Here is a 24,804-nt window from a genome sequence, read left to right on the forward strand (position 1 = left end):
CTTGGAAGGTTATACCTTTATAAGAATTTGTCCATTTCTTCCAGGTTGTCTATTTTATTGGCATAGAGATGCTTGTAGTTGTCTCCTAGGATGCTTTGTATTTCTGTGGTGTCTGTTGTAACTTCTCCTTTTTCATGTCTAATTTTATTGATTTGAGTCCCCTCCCACTTTTTCTTGATGAGCCTGGTGAAAGGTTTATCAATTTTGTTTACCTTCTCAAAGAACGAGCTTTTAGTTTTATTGATCCTTGCTATTGTTTTCTTTGTTTCTATTTCATTTATATCTGCTCTGATCTTTGTGATTTCTTTCCTTCTGCTAACTTTGAGGGTTTTTTTTGTTCTTCTTTCTCCAGTTTCTTTAGGTGTAAGGTTAGGCAGTTTTTTTGAGAGATTTTTTCTTGTTTCTTGAGGTAGGCTTTTATAGCTATAAACTTCCCTCTTAGAACTGCTTTTGCTGCATCCCATAGGTTTTGGATCATCGTGTTTTCATTATCATTTGTCTCTAGGTATTTTTTGATTTCCTCTATAATTTCTTCAGTGATATCTTGGTTATTTAGTAATGTCGTGTTTAGCCTCCATGTGTTTGTGTTTTTTACATTTTTTCCCTGTAATTCATTTCTAATCTCATAGTGTTGTGGCCAGAAAAGATGCTTGATATGATTTCAATTTTCTTAAATTTACTGAGGCTTGATTTGTGACCCAAGATGTGATGTATCCTGGAGAATGTTCCATGCTCACTTGAGAAGAAAGTGTAATCTGCTGTTTTTGGATGGAATGTCCTATAAATATCAATTAAATCTATTTGGTCTATTGTGTCATTTAAAGCTTGTGTTTCCTTATTTATTTTCATTTTGGATGATCTGTCCATTGGTGTAAGTGAGGTGATAAAGTCCCCCACTATTATTGTGTTACTGTTGATTTCCTCTTTTATAGCTGTTAGCAGTTGCCTTATGTATTGAGGTGCTCCTATGTTGGGTGCATATATATTTATAGTTGTCATATGTTCTTCTTGGATTGATCTCTTGATCATTATGTAGTGGCCTTCCTTGTCTCTTGTAACATTCTTTATTTTAAAGTCTATTTTATCTGATATGAGTATTGCTACTCCAGCTTTCTTTTGATTTACATTTGCATGGAATATCTTTTTCCATTCCCTCACTTTCAGTCTGTATGTGTCCCTAGGGCTGATGTGGGTCTCTTGCAGACAGCATATAGATGGGTCTTGTTTTTGTATCCATTCAGCAAGCCTGTGTGGTTTGGTTGGAGCATTTAATCCATTCACATTTAAGGTAATTATCAATATGTATGTTCCTATTACCATTTTCTTAATTGTTTTTGTAAGTCCTTTTCTTCTCTTGTGTTTCCCATTTAGAGAAGTTCCTTTAGCATTTGTTGTACAGCTGGGTTGGTGGTGCTGAATTCTCTTAGCTTTTGCTTGTCTGTAAAGCTTTTGATTTCTCCATCAAATCTGAGTGAGATCTTTGCTGGGTAGAGTAATCTTGGTTGTAGTTCTTCCCTTTCATCACTTTAAGTATATCATGCGACTCCCTTCTGGTTTGTAGAGTTTCTGCTGAGAAATCAGCTGTTATCTTATGGAAGTTCCCTTGTATGTTATTTGTCATTTTTCCTGTGCTGCTTTCAATAATTTTTCTTTGTCTTTGATTTTTTCCAATATGATTACTATGTGTCTCAGCGTGTTTCTCCTTGGGTTTATCCTGTATGGGACTCTCTGCACTTACTGGACTTGGGTGGCTATTTCCTTTCCCACGTTAGGGCAGTTTTTGAGTATAATCCCTTCAAGAATTTTCTCAGGTACTTTCTCTTCTCGTTCTGGGACCCCTATAATGCAAATGTTGGTGCAGTTAATGTTGTCCCAGAGCTCTCTTAGGCTGTCTTCATTTATTTTCATTCTTTTTTCTTTATTCTCTTCTGCAGCAGTGAATTCCACCATTCTGTCTTCCAGGTCACTTATCCGTTCTTCTGCCTCAGTTATTCTGTTATTGATTCCTTCTAGTGTAGTTTTCATTTCAGTTATTGTATTGTCCATCTTTGTTTGTTTGTTCTTTAACTCTTCTAAGTTTTTGTTAAACATTTCTTGCATCTTCTTGATCTTTGCCTCCATTCTTTTTCTGAGGTCCTAGATCATCTTCACTATCATTATTCTGAATTCTTTTTTGGAAGGTTCCCTATCTCCACTTCATTTAGTTGTTTGTCTTGGGTTTTATCTTGTTCCTTCATCTGGTACATAGCCCTCTGCCTTTTCATCTTGTCTATCTTTCTGTGGGTGTGGTTTTTGTTCCACAGGCTGCAGGATTGTAGTTCTTCTTGCTTCTCATTAAAGTCTTTTTAGTGATTGGTGCCAGAACAATTAGATAAAGATATGAAAAATAAATAAATCCAAACCGAAAATTAATTGGGATGAATCATGGATGTGAAAGCTAAAACTGTAAAGCTTCTGGGAAAACAGAATATCTTTCTGGCCTTGGGGTAAGCAAATATTTCTCAGAGAGGACACAAAAAATACTAATGTTAAAAGAAAAAATGATCAATTGAATTTGATCAAAATTAAAAACTTTTATCACTTCCTGGGAAAAATCATTTGTGATACATGTATTTAGGAGAATATATCAAGTTTATATTCAGTATATATCCAGAATTTATAGGGATCCACAATTCAATAAAAAACTAAAATATACAATTTTAAAAAATGTACAGTAGACATGAATAAAGAATAGACTTTTCCAAAGAAGATATATGAATGATGAATAGGTGTGATCAACATCATTAATCATCAGATAAGTGCAAATCCAAAGCACTATGGAATTTCCACTACAATGGAAAATATTTAAACATCTGACAACACCAAATGTTGCAAAAGTATGGAACAACTGGATCTCTCATATTTTTCAAGTGAACGTGTAACCCCCATTTGAAAAATGTTTTGGCAGTTTCTTATATAAAGTTCACTATATATATATTCCATGACCTAGTAATTCTGCTGCTTGTATTTTCCTCAGGGACATAAAAATATATGTGCACGAAAAGACTTAGGAAAGAAAATTTATAGCAGATTTAGTCATAACAGTCAAAACCCTGAAATAACCCAAATGTCTATCAAGAGGAGAATGGATAAATAAATTGTAGTGTACTCACAAAATTGAACATGACCCAGTAATAAAGTAAAAATGAATGAATGTACAACAAATGGATAAATCTCCAAAGCATTATATTATGTAAAATAAGCCAGATATAAACAATATATAATCTATGTTTCCATTTGTATGAAATTGAAGAATAGACAAAATTAATCTATGGCTTGCTATTGGAATAGGGTGGAGGTGATTGAAAATGAACATGAAGGATCTTTATGAAGTGATGAGAATCATCTATCTTGATTGAGGTAAGTGGTTATATATCTGTATACACTTGTCAAAATGTGTGGCATTATGTACCTAAATCTGTGCCTTTAACTGTAAATTTTACTTTAATTAAAATATAAAATGGTAGAGGTTTGACTGAGTGCTAGGGCTGGCTGGGATTTCAGCAGTGTTGCAGAAATTCAGTGAATATTCCAGTGAATTGGTACCAATTTGATGTACACAATGAAGGCAAACAGAAAACTACTGGGTGTCTTCTGCCCCTTTTCTTTAGAATGTTTTGTCTGCTCTTTCCCCTCCATGTCTCCCTCTCTCCATAGAAAGCACTCTCTCTCATACACCTCATTCTGAATAGGGTGAAAATCAGGAAGTAATTATCACAAGAATTTTCTATTTTAAGGTTCAGTAAACTTATGTAATTATGTGTTGAATGAATGAACTCCCAGCTATTAAAAAAAACCCCTGATAATTAATTAAAATGTTTTCTTCTAGAGAGTTATGAGAGCTTGCAGATAATTTTAACTAAAAGGATTGAGTGTTGCTGTCATGAGTATACGCAGTTTACATAAGGAGATACTTATCTAAGATTTTCCACCTTTGTCCAGGACCCTTCACTTAGCATTGCTCTCCACAGTGGTTCAGCTATTACTTTGCTCCTGCCTCTCTCTTATCTCACAGTTTCTGCTTCCTGGTTTGGTCCAGGCCCTGTTCAGATGCTGATGCTTAGTTCCATGACCCCTTTAAGACTGCTCCCTTGAAATCGGCTGTTGCTCTGACTCTCCAACTTTAAGCGTTGCCTGATGCAGATTCACCCACTGGTCTTCCCAGCATTATGGAGTATATTACATGCTCGTTGGAACCCTGTTCACCTCACTTGTCCTTCCAGCCAATCTCTGTCAGTAGAAAACAGAACTGGAGAGGAGGACAACAGGAGAAAACTCATGAGAGGGACTTACGCTTGGGAATAACAGAAGATATTGTAAAGAATGCTATTAATTGTTGAGTTTTCTGCAAGGACAACATAACTCTGTTGTACAGTCATACCTGTAAAAATGTGCTTGTGGGCAAAGTGTAATCAGTAAGAGATGTTGAATAATCTATCAGTACAAGTGATTAGCACTAATAGCAAAACTCTAACCTCAAGGTATATGCTCAACTATGTTTTTGCATAGCACCACATCACAATATCAAAAGTTCAAAAATTCCATTAGTATACTTTAAATTATATCCACTAGAGGAAAAAAAAGCTGCTGGGACCTGTATTTTAATGAATACTCATGACTATAATCATCTGTTTCATGTTGTCTTGGAATGTAATGACAGTTATAAGTAATTCTCATGAGGTCCTCCTAGGTAAGGAATGCCTACATCTAATTTTAGACATTTAAGCTAAACATCAGAAAGTAAATGTAAAATCCTTATAATGGAGACAAACCAGGTTTGTATATCTCCTGTGGAGCTTTAGAGGTCATAAGCTATTAAGTGTACTGTATCTGTCCATTTGTGGCTTTTTGTGCCTTTGACAAAAGCTGTTTATATGGAGTTGTCCTTGTAGTAGTAAGTAGGAAGATTTTACTTCCAGTAAATTATTTTTCCTGGAACAAAAAGGCAGAAGAAATCCTTCAGGGTCAAACCTCTCTTATTATTACTTCAGTGAATCTAAAATTACATTATCTCTGTTCCCCTAGACCCTGTTGTTACATCCCTCAATATGGTCAAGTCTGATGGGATCCAGATATAATTGTAGATCTATTTTGAGTGATGGTATTTGGCTCCAACTTAATATACACAGTGCACTCAGCAGTCCTGACTCTAAATACATCCACTGAATCCACTTTTCTCTTCCCTTCAATTGCATTCTCAAAACAAGACTCCGATTTTCTTCTATCAGAGAACAGGAATAATTGCACAATAGATCTATGTGTACTTAGAGGCTGATTGTAGCTTATTCTATCCTAATAGATGACATTTTTAAATGTGTTGATGTTCAAAATGATAAGCACCAGTATGATATGTATCATCTTCGATTATCAACTGGTTGGTAACTCTCACCAAGGAGCTTTTATGCAGAACAGCTTATATCCAAATTATTTTTGTTCACATTCCAAAATGCATTCCCCCACTGTCTTCACCCTGTCCTACCCACAGGCCACTGGTAAATACTTTCACAGGGCCCTGGTAGGAATTGTGTGTCATATGGAAAAAGGTTAATAACCACTGTTACATAGTTGGATGGTTTATAAACAGGCAATATACAATATCGAATGATAGTGTACATCATCGTGATTTTGTTTGTAATTAAATGTGTGTATTTGTGCATATATACATATCTGTACTTTTTTTTTTTACAATGTGTGTTACTTTCCTATGAGAAGGGCAAAAAACAAATTTAAAATCTTCAATTGCTTTTTCTTTGTTTCTTTTGAAGATAATGCAGCATGTTTAAATTTTAATGTGACAACTCACACCTGTAGCATATGTGGTGTTTTGCAAGTAATTTGTTAAAGTGTTTAAACTTGGTAATGATTTTTTTATAAAGGAGAGTAGATTCAGGGTTAGTCATTTCTGTTTACTTCCATTCACTTACACATTCACCAATTAAAAAGAAAGAGTTGGAGTTACAGATAACATGTGAATGTCATAACTCACAGTCTTTCCTATAAACTTTTCCATACCCAGGAAAACTTGTAAAGTATATGGACATCTGACCAGTGTACCAAGGCAGAAAAAGGTCAGTGATCTAACAGACAGGTGTCTTTTATAAATCTTCACAAATCAACCCTTAGTAACCCTTTGTTAAATAAAACTCCTACCTTTGTTTAATGTCATAAGACATAATCATGAAGATGTTTGTATTCTCCACTATTTTTGTGTTTCTTTAGACTTTGTTTTCTTAAGGAAAAGTAAACTCTTTATCTTTTGTTGCCTTATAATTTAATATTTCATCTCATGAACTTGAAAATTTTAAAATTATTTTCTCCCTGAAACATCATTTCCTTTGCTCATCCTAGGAGGCTAACTCAGAATGTATATCCTTGTGTGGTTTTTAGATTGTTGTTTTTAAAGTCTTGGTATAAATCTTTCTTCCTCCTTTCCAAAATGGTCTTTACTGGTACTTTACTCCTTAGTCCACCTGTACTAATAGGCCAGTTTTAAAGAGTATCTTTTTTTTTTTTTCTGTTGCAATTTCTTTATTGAGGGAAAAGGAAAATTTTTTTCCTTATAAGGTAATAAAATACTGATTAGTCTTGGCAATTTATTTGACTAAGCAACTTTAGAGTACTAAAACAAAAATAGTTCTTTAACATTTATCAAATAAGTAAAAAGTCAGCAATTTGTTACAGCTTCTGAAAAAAATGGTAAAATTGTAAAGCAGAGAAAAATTTCCCAAGCCATCTGTGTATTTTTCTCCTTTATTAAGGGAGAAAAATATCTTCATGAGTCTGCTGAAAGATCATCTAACATTGCAGAGGTAGTCATGGAATGTCTTAAATCTCCTTTCTGTTGATGAATCCTTTTTCAGTCTTCCTATGCAGAAGACTATTTAAAGTCCTATCACACAGCAGCTACATATCTGGTGCAGTATAGCCATAATTGGTTCACTTGTGCCTGATGCAAAAGCTCTCAACTCCCGGTCTTGCATTACATTATGTACAAACTTGTCCTTCATCTAATATATTAAAAACTACCAAATAATCTTCAGAATGTCAAAGCTACAAAACAGATACATATAAAGTTTTTTGTTTGTAATATACATATCCCAAGTTTCCATTTTCTGGAAAAGACAGAACCCAAAAGTTATACATTGTGAAAGTCACTTTACAGGTGGCTTTATTTAGATGACCCAAGATGAATTAGTGCCATTATTGTTGTATAGCTGTGAAATAGATCATCATCCTTTACCTCATTACATTTCTTCAATATAAAGTTTCCAGTGACTATGCGATCACATCTAATTTCTCCATTTCCAAAGAAGCCAAATAAAGGAACACTAGGAAAAAACTTTCTAAATGCATCAGCCTCCACATTCCCCTTGTCTCTATAATACTGAAAGCCCCTACCAACACACACAAACATGAAGCCAACGGTATTCTGCTCTGGAATGTTGGCTGCTTTGAGGCGCTGCATCGCAGCCTCAGCAGTCTTCTCGTCATTGACATCCTCATTGAGAAGCACTGTGGCACTCTGGATACGATGTCCACTAAATGATAGTCCAACCACACCGGTGGCATCAATATCCAGAGGGGTCTTTTCAGAGGTCAGCGATGCCAGGTTGTCCACCTGGCCTCCAGCCAAGATGACATTCATATCACTGAAAGTGCTCACTACATGCTGCAGATAATTATTGGCTCCCACTTTACAACAATTATAGCCAAATACAAAGACCACACGAAGCTCAGGGTTATCTAAAAGACCTACTTCAGTGAGTTGATGCCTTTCTAGTGTTAATTTCTTTGGATCCATAATAAAATGAAAGGGTTTTATTTTTATTCCTTCAATTTGAGGAAATAATAGAGCAAAACCAGATTCTTCAATTTCTATTTCCTGAGGTGGATTGCTACTTGATCCCATTGGCGTCACTCAAGCTTTTCAGCTACCACGCGGACCAAGCAATGCTCCTCCAGGTGGCCGGCAATCGCCAAGCGCGCGGAGATCCAGGTCACACTCCGATGGGTCCGCAACACTCTGCGCACACACTCCCTCCATAAGCGACACACGCTGGGGACGCAAACGCACAAAGGACTGTGAACGGACGTTCACTTCCCTCTCTCCCGCGGCTCACAAACCACCGGCCCCCACCACCCATTAGCGCAACTGCAGGAGATTCCTGCGGGATCCAAATTCCCCGGGAGGGGGAGGCGTCGGGCGCCGGTTCGGAGGGAGAGCCGGGGGCAGAGAAAACCTGGCTCCTCTGGGAAAGGTCCCCGGGAGCACTACGGCCGGGCTTAAAGAGTATCTTTAACACATTGGCCTGGATAAGAGAAAAAAGGCATAGTTAACTTGCATCACTGCAGCTCTGAAGAACCCAGAGGTACAGAGAAGGAGAAAATGTGGTTGCAACTAGAAATTGCACCATTTGGGCAGTTCTCAAGATTGCCAGATTGTTGGACAGCAATTAAGCACCATATTCTCCATTCAAAGCTCTTGCCTGTATTGTAGGGTCTGGAAACCTAAGAACTACATTTCCCCAAATCCCTGCCAGCAAGGCTTGAGTTATATTTCACAAGTGAGAGATACTCACATGAATTTTGGAAAGCAGAAGAGAAACAAAAGACATTACTGAGTCTATGGGAGGGATGAGCAGGAGAGTGGCTTTAGCAGGAGGCAATAACATTTTCACAGATAAATTTATGCTTATTCCTGTGTATTGTCCACATTGCTGCTGTAGGTATTCGTTGTGGTTTCCTGCAATTTTGCACTTCCTTGTTTCCTCAATGTCAGTGGAGGCTTTTCCTAACTTTCACTTTTCCAGTTCCTCCAATGGTTTTGCAAGATTTTAATTTCCTGTATTAAATGACTTTTTACTGGAAATACCTGTGATCGCTTCTCCTTAGCTATCTGAATCATGACTAATAGACTTCATTGGCTGCTACATGCTTCCCTTGTACAAGGTTCTAGATAATTCTGAGTGAGCCATAAGTGGAATCTATTTATAGAGCTCCTTCAACTATGCCAATGTCTATCCTTAATGGCCTTCAAAAAATAAAGCCAATCTAATCTTGAACAAATATGCACCTTTACTGGATTCCAGCATAGCTAAAACCTTATTTTTCTACAAGTTGTATGATAAAGATGGTTTCCTATCGTGTAGCTTATCATTTACATCCTTATGGATGTATCTTCAAATCTGCTTTAATATTTACTTGACTCATCAATTCAATTTCCTTGATGGATATTTACTGAGCACTTACTTGGTGCCAGGAACTGCAAGTACCTGTGATAACACAATGATTAAAACAGTCCTGGTCCCCTGCCTTCATATGCTCCATATGTAGCAAAGATTGGAAAAAGAGAGAATCTGCAAGGGGTAAAACATATAGGTACAACGAGGTACTATACATCCTTCCAAGTCATAGAAAGATTTTGGCATAAGAATGATGAGGGGAAAAGTGATTTGATAAAATTTGAGTTTTTTGAAAAATCACTTGGCTAGTGGGCAAAGTTGGATTGGATAGGAAAATGATGAGATATAGAAAGAACAATTAGGAAGTTGCTACATTAAACCAGTTGAGAGATATAGGGGTCTAGGGAGATAATCACCGCCTGAACTATGGTGGGGAGTACAGGGATGGAGAAAAGTGAATTGATTCAAGAAACATCTAGGAATCAGCACAAAATGTGAGAATTAATTGGACATGTGTTATAAAGAGACAGAAGAGACAAGAGTGACTCCAAAGTGCTTACACTTTTGGGAACTGGGTGGATAGCAGTGTCATGACTGGGACAGGCAATACAGGGAAACAAAGTGGAGGTGGGGTGGGGTGTGGATCAAAATGGCAGGTTCTGACTTAGACACACTGGGTTTGATCTGCTGGTGAGAAACTATGTGGGCACGTCAAGTGGGCTGATAGAGGTTTGACGTCCAGAAGAAAGGTCAGGTCTGAAAATAGAGGTATATTCAGGCATTGTCAGAATATGGTTTATATCTGCAACCACAGGAATGAGTACATTGACTCAAGTTCATGTACAGACTGGAGAGAGCACTAGACTAACTGTGTAGGAGCCACCATGATTTCCCTTTCTTTAGTTGTGTCAAAGGCTATCTCATCTTGGACAGGAACTCTGACATAAATTAACACACATTTCTCTAATTTCCTAAATTCTTTTTATTCAACAGATAAAATCACTACATAAAAGACATTTTATTAATGAGTTAACATAATTAATTAGATCACAAGTATTAATTGGATTCTAATAATTTACTATGACAACAGGTGATACAGTAGCATGCACATTTCCTACAGTGTAAGAATTCTCCAAGAGGAAAAAAAATCTTTGAGCACAATTATCTATTAGCATCTTAAGCAAAGTAACTGCTATTTAAAAGACAAAAAGCTTCTTCTGGGACAGTTATGCCAAGTCCAAGAGAAAAATGAATTATTCAATTATATGTTACAGATATACATTATTTGTCAACTTCTTATTCAGTCTTACACTTAATCTAACTTCCATTGTTTTCATTCTTTTTCAGTATTCCAAAAGTGCAGTCTACTTCAAGACCAGTCTTTTATTTCTAGCATGAAAATAATTCAGTAAGAGCCATAATACGAATTTTAAATGTATCCATAAAATAAGTTGCTCCTGTTCACAAAGTTAATGTTTATAACTAAATGCAACAGTCATGCTGAATTTACTTAAAATTTAAGGAATCTATTCACAAATTCAGTCATACTTATAAAAAATATGATTACAATGAAACCTCATTAACAACATTCAAAGAAGTACAGCTATTTTAATATCTCAATTATTTTTCATGAATGTAATAGGGTTTTAAGCATCTTTGGTTGGATAATATTGAAATAAAAATTGTATTCACAAAATCATTAAAAGAAAAGTATTACAGCATCTATGTTCCACTATTTATAGGTAAAATTTTATTATGTATATATTCAGAAGTTATCCAAAAATATAGCTAATTATTTTGAAAGGAGGATAACTTATGTTGAAACTGGTCCAAACTGAACATTTTTAAAGTGGAATGAATGTAATGTTTTTAATAGTTCTTACCAGATGGGTTCCATTTTGATGAAATTACATTGTTTTATGAATCATGAATGGGTCCATGGAAGATGAATTTCAAAAGTAAATAATAATAACACTGCAGTAAACACATTAGAGTATGTACCTGTGCAAAAACTGCTTACAAATAACCGCAAAATGCCACAAAACTATCTCCTAATCTGATTTAATTTTTAGTGAAGAGAAACTCAGCTCCAACATAGGAGTAAAATGTGTTCAAAAAGTTACAATTAGCAATGATTAAAAGTATTGTGTGGCATGCTTACTTGTTATTCAAATAGTAACTATACAAAGCAGGGACAAGTTGAAATGAGAAGTTAAATGATGGTTTACATTTCTCTGAGAATTTCAGCCTTTGATTCTAAGTTGAAGAAACTTTTCATTAAATGTGCATTTGGTTTTAAAAAACAATTGGCTAACTGGGTGGTAAAGATTCCCCCCCATCATTTGCCAAAACACTAATTACATAGAAAATTTCGGTTTATTTCCTTGAAGTCATTCAAATAGTTGGTAACATTTACCTGCAGTGTTCTCTGATGGTTTTAGTCCATAGGAAGAATAACAAAAAGGCAAAATACAATAGAGAAGAGTCTGTGGCTTTCTAGGGAAATTGGTGTTGACAGCCTTTTCATCAGATGAGGGGGGAGCAGTGAATTATACGTCATCCCCGTTCTATGCCCTAATGTGATTTTAAAGTCAACTTTTTTACCCACCACCTCTTAGCAATGCTGATAACACCAACTCCTTGTTCATGTTTCCTTCACTCTGGGAAACAGTCAAAACCATTTCTCTCTGCTTTTATTCATAATTCAACCTACAATCTAAGCAACTGTAAGCAAACTTTTGTTGCCTTGTCTTTGAATTTGAGTGTTTTTACTAGACTCTGACAACCAGTTTTCCATGAATTACACTGCAGATGCTTCCATTCAGATGCTTCCTTAAAATGGGAAATGAGGATGCACCTGCACGCCCCACTCAACCAGGTTTACAGCTCTGGTCAGAATTCATCCATATATTTTCACATGGCAGTTGCCTTAGACGTTGGTAGCCTCTGTGAAAGAATCATTAGGACCATTGTTCTCTGTGGCTTCCAGGTTCTTTTTAGCCTTGAATGTCACAGATACCTCGGAGTGAATGGCGTCTAACCTCTGCTCACAGCGGAAGGCTGAGAGGAAAGCTTTTCTGTAGTTGCTGTTCATCCAGCCATAGAGAAGGGGGTTGGCAAAGGTGGAGCACATGGCAATGATGTGGAACACAGTGAAGATAAGTTTGTACTCCTTCAGGTCCAAGACTTTGTTGTCAATGTCGACAGCAAGTTGGAAGGCATGGAGCGGCAACCAGCTGACTGCAAATACCACCACCACACACACCAGCATTTTGGTGGTTTTTTGCCTCCGCTGATGGTAGTGGTCATTAGCAGCTCCAGGGGTGACATGGTTCTTAAGTTTACTCCAGATACGAATATAGGAAACAGAGATGATGCCCAGAGGCAAAGCATACAGGATTAATAAGGAAGAAAGACTGTAGACAGTGCCATAGATGCTCTTCTCCTCACCAGGCCACTTCTCAGTACAGGCCACAATCTCAAAGTCCGGAATAATCTCAATCAGTGAATACTCCCGGAAGATGGCCAGGGGGCTTGCTAGCAGGGCACTGATGCCCCAAGCCAAGCCAATAATCAAGAAGCTGATTCGCTTGGAAATCTTGCTCTCCAGGTGGTAGACAATGCAACGATGCCGGTCCAGGGCAATTACTGTCAAGGTGATGGTGGACACTTGTACTGCCAGGCCCTGGGCATAAGGCACCAAGTGGCATAGGACGGGACCCATTTTCCACTCCCCCATTAAGGTGTAGGTAAGTGTAAATGGTAAGCACAGGGTGTTCACCAGAAGATCCGCCACAGCCAGATTGGCAATAAAAAAGTTGGTTACTGTACGCATGCTCTTGAATTTGATCACCACATGGATCACCAAGGAATTGCCAATCACCCCAAGCAAGATGATGGAGCAATAGGCCAATATAAGGACGATCTGTACCTCAATCAGCTTCGTGCTGTCTATAAGCTCCGGCTCAGAGTTAGGGGCCAGCTCCCCTCTAGGAGTGGTGTGCCCTGGACCGAACTGCTCCACTTTCATTTCTTCCACTGTCTGGTTCTCATCAGCCTCTGCACCTAATGGGCCCATTTTCATCAACTAGCACAAGAATCTACAATTTAAAAAATGAACAAATATGGAACGAGGAAAACTCAAGGGTGCAAGGAATATCACAAATGGGTTGGTTTCATTTTGGTTGGGGCTCAAAGTACCTGTCCTCTGATCCCTAAATTTGCATATAGTAGAACATTTCAATAAAGTGGACCCTTAATAGGTCTATTCACAAATATGGATATTATGAAGGCAAAATGTAATGTCTATAGTATAGACACAATTCCTTTGTGAATGCAACCAAATTGATTCAATCCATTTTAAGTGAGATGGATATTACAAACATTATCAATTAATTTTATAACTGCTATAAATTCATCAAATTAATTTTAAGGTAGATAAAGTTTGCTTCAATATCTTGACTGTTTTACATTTATAAATATAGCAACTAATTGCACAGAAAAGAGACAAATATTAAAATCCTTTGCCTGGTGCTTGGACTTTAGGAGCATAAAATATTTAAGATAAACTGAGCAGATTCTGTTTCATAGCCAGTTTTTCTAATGTAGGGATTAGCGTTAAAAATAGGTAGGCTGTGTAAAACAGCAGCTTTTTTTATGATCTGAAATAAACTTCCTACCTGACATACAGCAGAATCCTACATAGGAACTGTATGAAAATATGTCCAATCTGAATTTCATCTCTAATCCCTGAATACAAAAGTTTTAACACCTTTCTTTTCTAGTCACCCACCTCAACCCTCAGAATCCTTCTGTGTGCCCTACTTAGGTCAATACTATCCTAATTAATTAAGCCACGTAAAGCTAAAAAGCAGGTAACTACACAGGCTTTTTCATCTCCTTTAGCCCACATGTTTAAGAGAACCCTCAGACTATTCTTAAATATCTCTCCCAATGGTCCTCTTATTTCTACCACGTTAATTTTGTCCTTCTTGATTTCTTACTGTAATAACTCTAATAGTTGTCTAACTTATCTCCCTTTTCCCTATCCTTCCTTCCTTCATTTCTTTCCTCATTCATTCATTCATTCACTTAACTAATATAATTAAGCATCTACTAAATGCCAGAGGTGGCTCCACTCTCATGATGCTTATACTTATTCAAACATGCATTCAGCAAGTATTTAAAACCCACTGTCAGGAATTAGGATTTGTGCTGGGGAAAAAAACAACAGGATAGTGCCCCTACTCTAAAGCTCTTACATTTACTGAATAGAGCATACTCTGACATTAAAGTGTTTTTTCTGAAATTCAGATGTGATCACTTCATTTCCCCAACATCTCCAAATTGCTTCAAATAATACTAATCAGTTTCTAATATAAAGTTACCTTCTCAAGTCTATAAAAACATCCGGAGCCCAACATCATAATGGTAGTACTTTTTGAATATGCTCATAATGAAAAAAGGCTGCCACCATTAATTCAGAACCTCTTTGAAATGAATTTGTTTTTTATTAATCATAATCACATCTACCTACATTGGTAGGTGAGTCATATTTATTCATGCCACAGACAATGTCTGGCTGAGCCTGTTTGCTCAGCTCCATTCTTCCCCTGATGCTGGAGGGCTGACTCTTGTTGACCATATTTCCAGGCGCCCAGGACATTGGGATGCTGGCTGCCCTTGGCCAACAGGAGGCACTGGCAGGTAACTAGGAGGCAGGAGGAAGGGAGAATCCAGAAGCCACTGTACTCTTCTCCCTCCCTCTCTCCTCTTACCAGTGCCTCAGCTCCCTCTATGGCTGGCTCCCACGGGAATGGTCTGCAGTGATTTTGTTTCCAGTGGAGGCACAAGGTCCCTGGATTCAGTCATACTGCTTTTTCCCTGTGTCCCTCTATCTGGAGGTAGTAATGATTCTTTGCTCTTGCTAATCCCTGTGTGGCCTCAACATCCTCTGCTTGGCTTCCATCACTTGTGTAACCAATTTTCTGCGTTAAATTCCTTCTCTTTTGCATTCTTGAATCGGTTCTGTTTTGCATGATCTGCTGAGCTTCCCCTGCATATATGCTTTCATTAATTTGCTCTCCCACTACAGTTGCTGCATGTACAGGCTGATAACACTGACATACACAAGAAAACCCCAACTCCACAGTATGACATTCAAAGCTTTCCTTGAACTCAACCCTACCTTCATCTCTCCTGACATCTTAGGATATACCTGATGCTTCTGTCATACCAAACTACTTCCAATTCCAGCAACACATCAGCCTTTCTCATGCCTCTCTGCCCTCCCTATTCACTTATCTCGACAACCTGTGCTCACTTCTAATCCTGCAAGGAGCACATGACACATCACAGTTGTTTTCCTTCAGCCTCCTCACCACAGCTGTGTCTTGTAGGACACAGTCTGGATTGTTTCCATCCATTGTTTAAATCTTAGCAAATATGGAAAGCACAATTTTACTGAATAATTGAGGTCGGCAAAGTACAAAGTAACAATTTTGATCCTTTCCTTTACTGAAGATAATTGCTTATATAGGATTCTTGCTCTGATATGACATCTCTGTGCTTATTTTCTTGTTCTTAATCAGGTAACCACCTCTACAAGAAAGTTGTTCCAAGATATAATCTCTGATTAGAACATTAAAAATTGTTAGTCAGTACATACCACAAGGAAACTTTCTCTCTCCAAGGGCTTAACACACACACACACACACACACACACACACTAATAGTTGCTTATCACAAAGATGATAGAGATTTTCACATACTCATGCATTTTCTTTACTGATATATTCTCATTCTCTCTGCATACATTTCAAATAGAATGTTCTAGAGTCCAGGCCGCCTTTTGCACTTGCCTCCTTTCTTTAGTGATTAGAGAAAGTGGAAACTAACCATTCAAATCTTGGAGTGTTTTATTTGATGGGCCCTTTCATTTCCCTTAGACTAAGAATGGGACTCTACAGAGCACAATTAGTCAATCCTGACAAGTCTTTAACAGAACTAATGAGACTCCAGAAGGTCTGAGTTTGAGGTTTGCAGCAAACTAAATTGGGAGCAAGCCCAAGATTGAAGGTTATTAGGAGCATATTTGATTTATTAACTTATTTTGCTTTTTCTTTTCAGTCTCATTTTCTTTATTCCCTTCTTTAAAGCTTCTCTACAGGAATGATTATTGATCTACAGGGTATTAGCATGTGGATTCTAATAGCTGTTCTCAAGCACACGACTGGCCTTTAACCAGGTCAGAGTGTTACCCAGAGAATGTATAATTTTATGACTGCACTTCTGGAAAAGTGGAAGAGGATAAGAGAGTACACAGAGGGAGTCGCCAGAGTAAAAACTCAAAAGCACAACAATTCAAAGATGAATAGAAAAGGGGGAAAACGTTTCCATGAAATAAGGTAAAAATGAGGCATCACACTGTTCAAGACATTCAAGGAGAACTGTGAGTGGTAGTTTTCTTGAACGAGTGAATCGTTAGAGATTCAGTTATAGAACTATTTCTTCGTAGATAGGAAAATGGCTTCAGGACTTTTTTCCCCCAGAAAGTCAAAGAACTTCAAATTATCTAAGTGGGAAACAAGTTTATGCTTTGACTCCATATTTAAATTTGTGGGGTTTTTTTGCAACAGTATTCTTACTGTCACAGGTTGGCCTTAGTAAAAACTTAATACCTTTACAATCACAAAACTTTCCAGGAATTTTTCTCAGGGAAGAATCCCAGAAAAAATGCCATATGCCCTATATGTATTAGTCCTGGAGAGAGGGGGTGTGGACATCCAAGAATGTTGCATGTAAGACATGACCATTTGCCTGATAAGCAGAAAGTTGAAAATATTCACCAAGGCGATTGGGAATGTACCTCTTCTATTTGAGCCTCTGACCTTTGAAAACAGCACTGTGTATTTCGTGTCACTGAGTTTACACGATGTGTCCCTATTTCCAAAAGCCTTAAAGCTTTTCCTTTTGCCTCCTTTTTGTCCATCATATGCTCCTACCAGGGAGTGAGACCTTCTGGTGCAGAACCAGCGAACGCTTACATGACTGTGTCCATTCTTGAACAGCTTTGGAGAATGCAGTATGACCTTCCCCGCTAAACAGGTGTTTGATTTTTAAAGAGGCAGGAACAGTAACAACCTGCTGTTCTGGAAAGATAATTACCTCTCTCTAAGAAGAGTCAGGGAAATAGTCAAGACTCTTCAATGGGTGAGGAGTATTCCAGTGAGTGTAGAAAACTGGGATGGTCTCACCCACAATGCCCATCTTTGGCCTAAATGTGGAACAAAAGCCCCTACACTCATGAGGACCTCCCCCATCCCTCTTCAAAGGACCCGAAAGCTTCTTTTGGGGTGTTCTCATTACCAGAAGGTGAATCAGTTAGGACTTACACTTACTGACCCGGCCCTCGCGCTTCTGCTGAGACGTGGAAGCCAGACGTGTGCCGCCTGTCAGTTTGATGATTATCTAGCCCGCCGACCCGGAGAGGGCACTGGGCGGTTCCCAAAGGCAGGCCCAGTCCGTCCGATCCGACGGTGCTGGGCAGCCGCGCGCGCGGGAGAGCAGGAGAGCGCAGCGTCCGCCTGACAGTCGGAGCCCCTAGGACGTTTGCGCCCCTGGGGTCCGCAGCCCACCTCCGCAGCAGAGCGCAAGGGCACCGCCCCGCCCCGCACTGCGCGGCCAGAGGAGCGTGTGGGGATCCGAGGCTCCGGAGGCGGGAGACGAATCCCTCCCTCGAGGAAAAAGAAACAGGGGCGGAGGGTGGGGGACAAGGGTCTCTCAATGGGGAAGGCTGGACGGAAATTCTCCGTGCGATGGAGCTGGAAACAGAGTCCAGGTCTCTCCCCCTGGAGGGCTTGGAACGCGCGCAGCGGGACCCTGCCCAGAGCCCCCTCCCGGGACCCCACAGCCGCCTGCAACGGCTTCTCTTCTCCCCTGACCCCCACTGGCCACCCCCAAGTTTGATACTCTGGGTGTTCGCACCACTCCTACCTTCCACCACCCCCTCCCTTATTCTCCCGCTCCTCAGTTCTATGAGAGACGGCCCGGCGAGGACAGACCCCGGACTAGGGCCGGGCTCACCACATCCTCCGAGGAGAGGCCAGGGCCAAGGCCAGGGCGAGGGCTAGGGCGAAGGCGGGGCGGACAGTCCCAGCTGCGGGCGCTGAGGGTGAGAGGAGATCTCGAGCTGGCTCGAGGCGGATCTGGGAGGCAGAAGCCCAGCGACTTGGCGGAGATGGTAAAATCCCAGAACTGCAAACAGGAGTCGCTCTCCTTTTTGCTTATAGGAGCAGAGGTGGGGGGCTGGACCCCGCGCAGAACCACGGAAAAGCGCCGCACGACTGCGCGCGGAAGACCAACCCTCCGCCAGGGCTGGAGCGCAGGGCGCCGGTGCAACTCTAACTGGGCGGTCGCTGCGCTCCAACGGGAAGCAGAAGCGAGTTCAGATCCTGTTTGCCCGCGATCAATTGGTTGCAATTTCCTGAACTGGTGTCTGTTGACAGTTTACAAGTTGGGTAGTGCGCATTCAGATTCAAAAGCGGGCAGCCCGGGTGGTGTACGCTGCTGCTCAGGGCAAAAGCTAGAATAGGAAAGAGAAAACAAAGGGTCACAAAAACAAAACAAAACAAGACAAATCTAAATCTTGATCTGTCCAGTTAGCTGACTTTTGGATCCTTCGCTCTTTGGTCATGACCCAAGCTACTCGTGCCACGATGCGCGCGTGCCTCCGAAATGCTCTCACCAGTCTCCTCCTGGCGATGCCCTCTGCTAATGGCTGGAGCCCGCCAGGCTGAATTAAAGCATCAGAGCAAAACAGGATTGCGGAGTCAGTCAACAAAGCTGCGGGGTCTGTTTCCTCAGTATTCCTCCCAGAAACTCTTAATTCAGAGCCATTCCTTCTCGCAGTTTTCAGCCAATCTCTCTTCCCCTTGTTCATTTTTAGAGGGGGCAGCAGAGCCCATAGAACTAGGAAAACAAAAGACTGAAACTGGAAACCGAAGCCCTTCCTCCAATATCTTGTGCTGGGGCTTAGCACACATTACTTTCCTTGTATGCATCAGTCTCTTCATTTCTGAAATGAGGATGATCATACTGCTTCACTTGAAATTTCTGTGAAGTATAAAAAAGAGTAAGCTAATCAAAAAATACTCTCCAAAATATTAGTTAAGTCCTCTTGTCAAAAGCATTGAGGTTTCAGTCTATGGGGGCTTGCCCACACCCTGATAGTGTTGCATATGTAAGGCATTTTTACTCAGCCTAATCTGAAATTGATCTTCTGGCTAGTATAGAATTATGCCCACAGTAGAAGAGAAATTATTGGGAAAACAAAGAAGCTTGGGCTTTTCAATTACCAGTAAACAAAAATACATAGAACTGGAAATATCCAAGATGTTCTACACAGTTCCACTTAAAATATTTTTGTACATTTTTTACCTTGGAGAAATATTCCTTGTTCACACATGTGTTTTCTGCAACAGGTTCCACGTTCTTAATATATTTGCACCAGTGAAGAATGAACTATGTGCCAAGGAGCTGTAACTCTAGAAGAGTAGGAGTGGCTTAAAACAACAATCACAAAAACAAATACACAGGAAAACAGATGAGTGCTGTAATTGCTTTGGAGGACTCAGCAGATTTCACTGACATAGGTTGCACAAAACAACTTTGCCTCCTTTTAAAACTGTTTTTCAGAAGCATCTTAGCAAGCACATACAAATATTTGTCTCACTCTCTTACCGACACGTATGTGTCTTAGAAGAGTCACATAGCTCCACAGACATCTAATCAGCAGTCCTGTTAAGATTGCATGACTTCTTTGATTAATGTTTTCCAATAAAGTACACAATTGCATGAGAAACTGATCCATGGAAATTAAAGTTGCTTTATTGTGTGTCATATTATCAAGGATAGTTTTGACAATTAACTCAACACTTTTTTGTGCATTAAGATCTAACAGATATCTTTTAGTGTGCACATACACTGTAGTACAGCAGCAATGAGCCACTCCGATAAATGCCAATAAACCCCATCAAGACACTGATAGAAAGTGGTGGAAGTGGTGGTGAAATATTGATTAATACAAATTGAGACAGGACACAATTTTTACTGCCTGATTTCTGTTGTGTCAACTCATTTAGTTCCTTGGGCAATTTCACATCTAACTAGAATATGTTCTGATTGCTCCTCACATAGGGAGCAGACTCAAACTCAGATGCCTTTAGCTTGGGCCAATGACCTCAATATACCAGCAGCCTAGGCTGCAGTAGCCAGTAGGGAGGGTTGGGGGCTATCATGTGTCAGAAAGCACAAAGCACATGCTTCTTCTAAAGGAGGAGGCTGCTTCTCAGACTCCACTGAACTGCCCTGCAAAAATATAGATTCAGTATTGTGAGATCTGATATTTTAAGAGAAGAAAAATCCATATTATTAAAAACCTTCCAGATTTTATATGAAGGAAATTAATTTTTAAAACGTAACCCCCAGGTGGCCCAGATCTGTGCAGACCAAAATAAATAAGGAGATATAGATAGGGATAGATAGACAGACAGATGGATAGACAGATGGATAGATATCTGCAGCCTGGCCCATGGGCTTCCAATATTGTAGCCTCTCATATTTGTATGTGATGTTTGACAAACCTCCTAAAATATCTAAAACATGACTCTCCTACCATTTTCCCTACCCATAGACCATTCCTCAGTGCATAAAAGGAATGAAGCCAAATATTAATTGCTAAATAAGTAATTTTTTTCCCCCACTTCTGATTGAATAGGTGTTCTCAATGAGACTGAAGTAAAGAACATGGTGAATAACTGAACAATTTGGTATTTTAGATGGTTGGAATGAGAAATTTCACAGAAGTGCTTCATTTAAAAAAAACAGATGATGTCAGGATAGAAGGCCATTAATGATACATAGTTTTTAGATAAAGTAAATCATGATATGGATTTCCTTCAGTCTAAATTTATTTTGAGAGCAAGGAAGCATCCTCCAATGTGTAAATAACTTCGTTGTTATTTTGATTACAAAAGTAATTTATAACGATTGTAAAGGGAGCAAAGAAAGAAATATGCATTATCTAAAACAATGTTTTCCAATAAAACTTTCTGGAATGATGGAAATGTTCTATATCTGCACTGTCTAATATGGTAGCCACTAGCTACATGTGGCTATTGAACACTTGAAATGTGGCTAGTGCAAATGAAACTGAATTTTAAATTTTAATTTTTTTAATAAAAGCACTGAAAACAACAAGTGTGTTTTGATTCCTGGGGGAAAGTTCAGAAAGCTATTTTTTTCCCCTTAATGTCAATGTTTCCTGAGAGATTATTAAATAAGCTTCAAGACATACAACCCTAACTTAAATCACAGACAGAATGAAATAGTGTAGTGCAGCTGGAATGTGGAAGCTGATTCCAGAAGGAGAAAGAAGTAAGCTCCATAAATCAGGACACCAGCCCAAGGAAGGGAGGAAGAGCAAAGAACAGAAAGAGGAAGGACAGCAAACCCATGCAGAGGAATTCTCTAAACCCAGTCATGTAAGAAAAGCTCAGTGAGACTTATTAGCTTTTATTAAATAATGTACTTAAATTCTCAGACTGAAAAAAAATCCTAATAACAAGTCCCTAGTTAGGAAATGTTAATAATCAGGTTAGCTTAACAGTTAGTTATAGTGCTTAGTATATTTGAAACTGACTCTGTTTTGCTTTATTTAAATGTTCAATAAATTTAGTTATTTATTCTTAGGCTTATTAAGTCCTTTCTACAGAAATTATTTTTAAAGTTTCAATAACACTCTCTTATAGTAAAAAATTATGGAGCCTAGCTATCCTAATGTCCATTTTGTTATACTGTTGATTCTCAATAGGTTGTAGATATATTTCTGATTGGATATGAAAAGGAACAATGGGAGTTAAGTTCATATCTGAACAGATACAATGGAGGATGTACCAAGTAGACATAGGAAAAGAGACTAGTTTATGTAAATGGAGCTGCAAGTGTAATAACTTTTAAATTAGTCTACCTTTTTAAAAAACTAGCCAGTCTAATCACACTTGTTCTGATGAAAAGGTAATCTTGTTCTGCTTCCTTCTATCTCATTGAAAACTTAGTTCATTTGGAACAAGTGGACCAGTAAACATGTGAGTGGGCAAAAAGTGGCCCAGACAGTGAATTTCACAAAGCTCACAGTCTGGATTCTCTTACAGTCCTTGTATGCAGTGTGTTATGTAGGCAGGTGTCTCATTCAAGAAAAGCAACTAGTCATTCAGAGTGAAATGTATGCTAAATCCTAAACTGGACATAAATATCATTTGCTATGATTTGTATTTCTATGGATTCTGGATTTTTATTTTTGTTTTGAATTTTAAATTACAGATTCAAAGTAATTAAGCAGGATTGTAAGCAACATATGCAGCATTTTGCTGAGATTTTTATCTTTTGGTGATCATCCAAATGGATATTGAGACTGGTAAAGGGCCAAATCTAGAAGAATATTTAAATGCAAATGACTTACAGTTCAAATTTTAACATGGAACAAAGGAAGGGATATTTTTATGTGGAATTCAGAATTTAATCAATGCAAATGTTCATTGGATTATCTGAAATGTGCACAGGAGGCCCATGGCTAAAGGGGAAACCTGCACTCTTTTAGAAATATCAACTTTATTTAATAAGTGTTTATCCTTGTAGCATAGAGACATAATTTGATATGTATTTTTTGAATCATACACTTGAAACAAATTTAGTTTTAAAATTTTCTCAAAAAAGTACAAGTAAAATCAAAGCTCTCATACTAAATTACTATTGGTTTATTTTGAGAGATGAGAAGTCAAAGATTTATATATAGTTTTCACATGTTATTTTGGAGATGATGAAATGGCTTATTCAAAGTAAAAATTTCAAAATGTGAAATGAATAATATAAGTAAGATTAAATTCAGGACTCACTACTCTTTGTAGTAAAAAAGAATTATATAAAAATCCATGTAAACATTTTATTACTCACAACTCCTGTCAACAAATCTTTATAGAGTATATAATTTGTTATAGGTACTGTGCCAGATGATGTCCATACAAGGCGAATGACACAAAGACCTGGTTGTTTCTAGTCCAAGTATGTAGACTTTTAAATAAAGAAGTACCATAAACAGCTTGAGATTTTCTGGTAGACTTTGACATAATGGATTTCAGTGCCAAATCTGGCCTCTGTACTCCAACACAGAATTAAATCTTGGAGACACAGTTTTGGGTAAAGTAAAAAAGAATAGGTTTATTTCTTTGTCAGGCAAACAGGGCCACAGCAGGCTAATGCCCTCAAAACTGTGTGCACCAACCTGGAGGGGGTAGTGAGAAATTTTATAGTAATGGTTCAAAGGCAGTGTGATCAGCTCATGGACATTATTCTGATTGGTTGGTGGGGAGGTAATCAGGAGTCAGCATCATCAACCTTCTGGTTCCAACCCATCTGGGGTCTGCGTGCCTGTGGGCAGCATATAGTTAACTTCTCCCACCTGGTGGGGGTTTCAGTCTCTGAAAAACAGCTCAAGGTTATAGTTATGTGTATCCCTTGAGAGGGAACCAGGACCTGCCCCAAGGCTGCACTGTTGTTTCTTGACTGATCCTCCCTTATCTCTGCATTCCCTCCCTTCCCCGATTAGCAGCTGTTTGAACCTGCCCCGTTGGAACTCAGGGAAGGTCATGGAGGCTGAATGAAGCCTATTTCCTGTAATCAAGAAATGAGGGACTCAGAAAGGCTTTAGTGCCCAGGATCCCCACAGGGTCCTGCTCAGTTTCAATTTGAGGCCACAAAGAAGGAATGTTCAGTTTTTGTTTTTGTTTATAAGAGTTGTGTGAGTGGAAGGGGAAGAATCAGGGAAGTATTTCATGCAGGAAGTAACTCAACTCAATGTAAACCTAGATAGAGGCCTTCTTGGCTTTACCCAGCACTTGGATACCATTTTCTGTTGGAAATAACCTTCTGAAAACCAAAGTATCATGCATGGGTGATATATTCAGAATCTTTTGTTGAATTCTTGGAAATAATTACCAAGACATTCAATTTAATCATTTAACATCTAGATCACACTTGAATAAAAAATTCATTTCCTGGGATTTAGTCTACATTTTCTTTATCATCACTGAGTTATTCTCTCAACATTAATAACTAAAAGCAAATATTACAGAAACATAATCTTCTAGCAATTCTGTCCTCTGGCATCTTTTTGGTCTCTTCCATTTTGTGAGAGTATAAAAAATAGCTATAATAAGGCTTTTGACTGATTCATTCATCTTGCTCTTGGTTTGCTAGCACACTGAAATATGATAAAGAAATTGTTTTGTTTGGGGACACCAGTTACTTAATTAAGTTTACCTGTCATGTGGAGAGCATACAGAAAATGTAAATATTGCCTTCTGTTAAGTGGATTATATGTTGTAACCTAGGTATGATACTAAGAGTATATCTAGATAAACATAGTGGAGAAAATACAAATGTGGAATACAATTATGAACTAGGGCTACTTTTATCAAACGGTGGTGCTAGGGTTCCCTTCATCAAAATCGTATGAGGTCCCTCATAA

The 24,804-nt window shown here is 38.6% G+C and overlaps 2 protein-coding genes across 5 annotated transcripts; both read right to left on the reverse strand.

Annotated features, from left to right (window-relative positions):
• Positions 1-6,629: 6,629 nt before the first annotated feature.
• Positions 6,630-8,944, reverse strand: LOC115850145 (F-box only protein 22-like). The gene is given in 4 exon segments (XM_060298705.1): positions 6,630-7,956; positions 7,959-8,095; positions 8,164-8,348; positions 8,912-8,944. Coding segments are annotated over 4 exon segments (1,104 nt in total). The 3' UTR covers positions 6,630-7,207.
• A 1,249-nt stretch (positions 8,945-10,193) lies between these two features.
• NPY2R (neuropeptide Y receptor Y2) lies at positions 10,194-18,930 on the reverse strand. 4 transcript variants are annotated; one of them, XM_060299660.1, is made up of 2 exons: positions 18,306-18,930; positions 10,194-13,321 (listed from the first exon to the last, which is right to left on the reverse strand). In XM_060299660.1, exon 2 carries the CDS (start codon positions 13,303-13,305, stop codon positions 12,151-12,153), a length of 1,155 nt encoding a protein of 384 aa, XP_060155643.1. In that variant the 5' UTR covers positions 13,306-13,321; positions 18,306-18,930; the 3' UTR covers positions 10,194-12,150. The 4 variants fall into 4 exon arrangements, with proteins under 4 accessions (XP_060155643.1, XP_060155641.1, XP_060155642.1 ...); XM_060299658.1 differs by having other exon boundaries at positions 10,194-17,956; positions 18,306-18,929; XM_060299659.1 differs by lacking the exon at positions 18,306-18,930 and adding an exon at positions 17,625-18,164.
• Between the last annotated feature and the right edge of the window lie 5,874 nt (positions 18,931-24,804).

Source organism: Globicephala melas, chromosome 5 (genome assembly GCF_963455315.2).
Source record: "Globicephala melas chromosome 5, mGloMel1.2, whole genome shotgun sequence".
Lineage (NCBI taxonomy): Eukaryota > Metazoa > Chordata > Mammalia > Artiodactyla > Delphinidae > Globicephala > Globicephala melas.

Coding starts and splice junctions, on each gene's coding strand:
- NPY2R (XM_060299660.1), bottom strand. CDS start 13,305: ATGAAAATGGGCCCATTAGGTGCAGAGGCTGATGAGAACCAGACAGTG.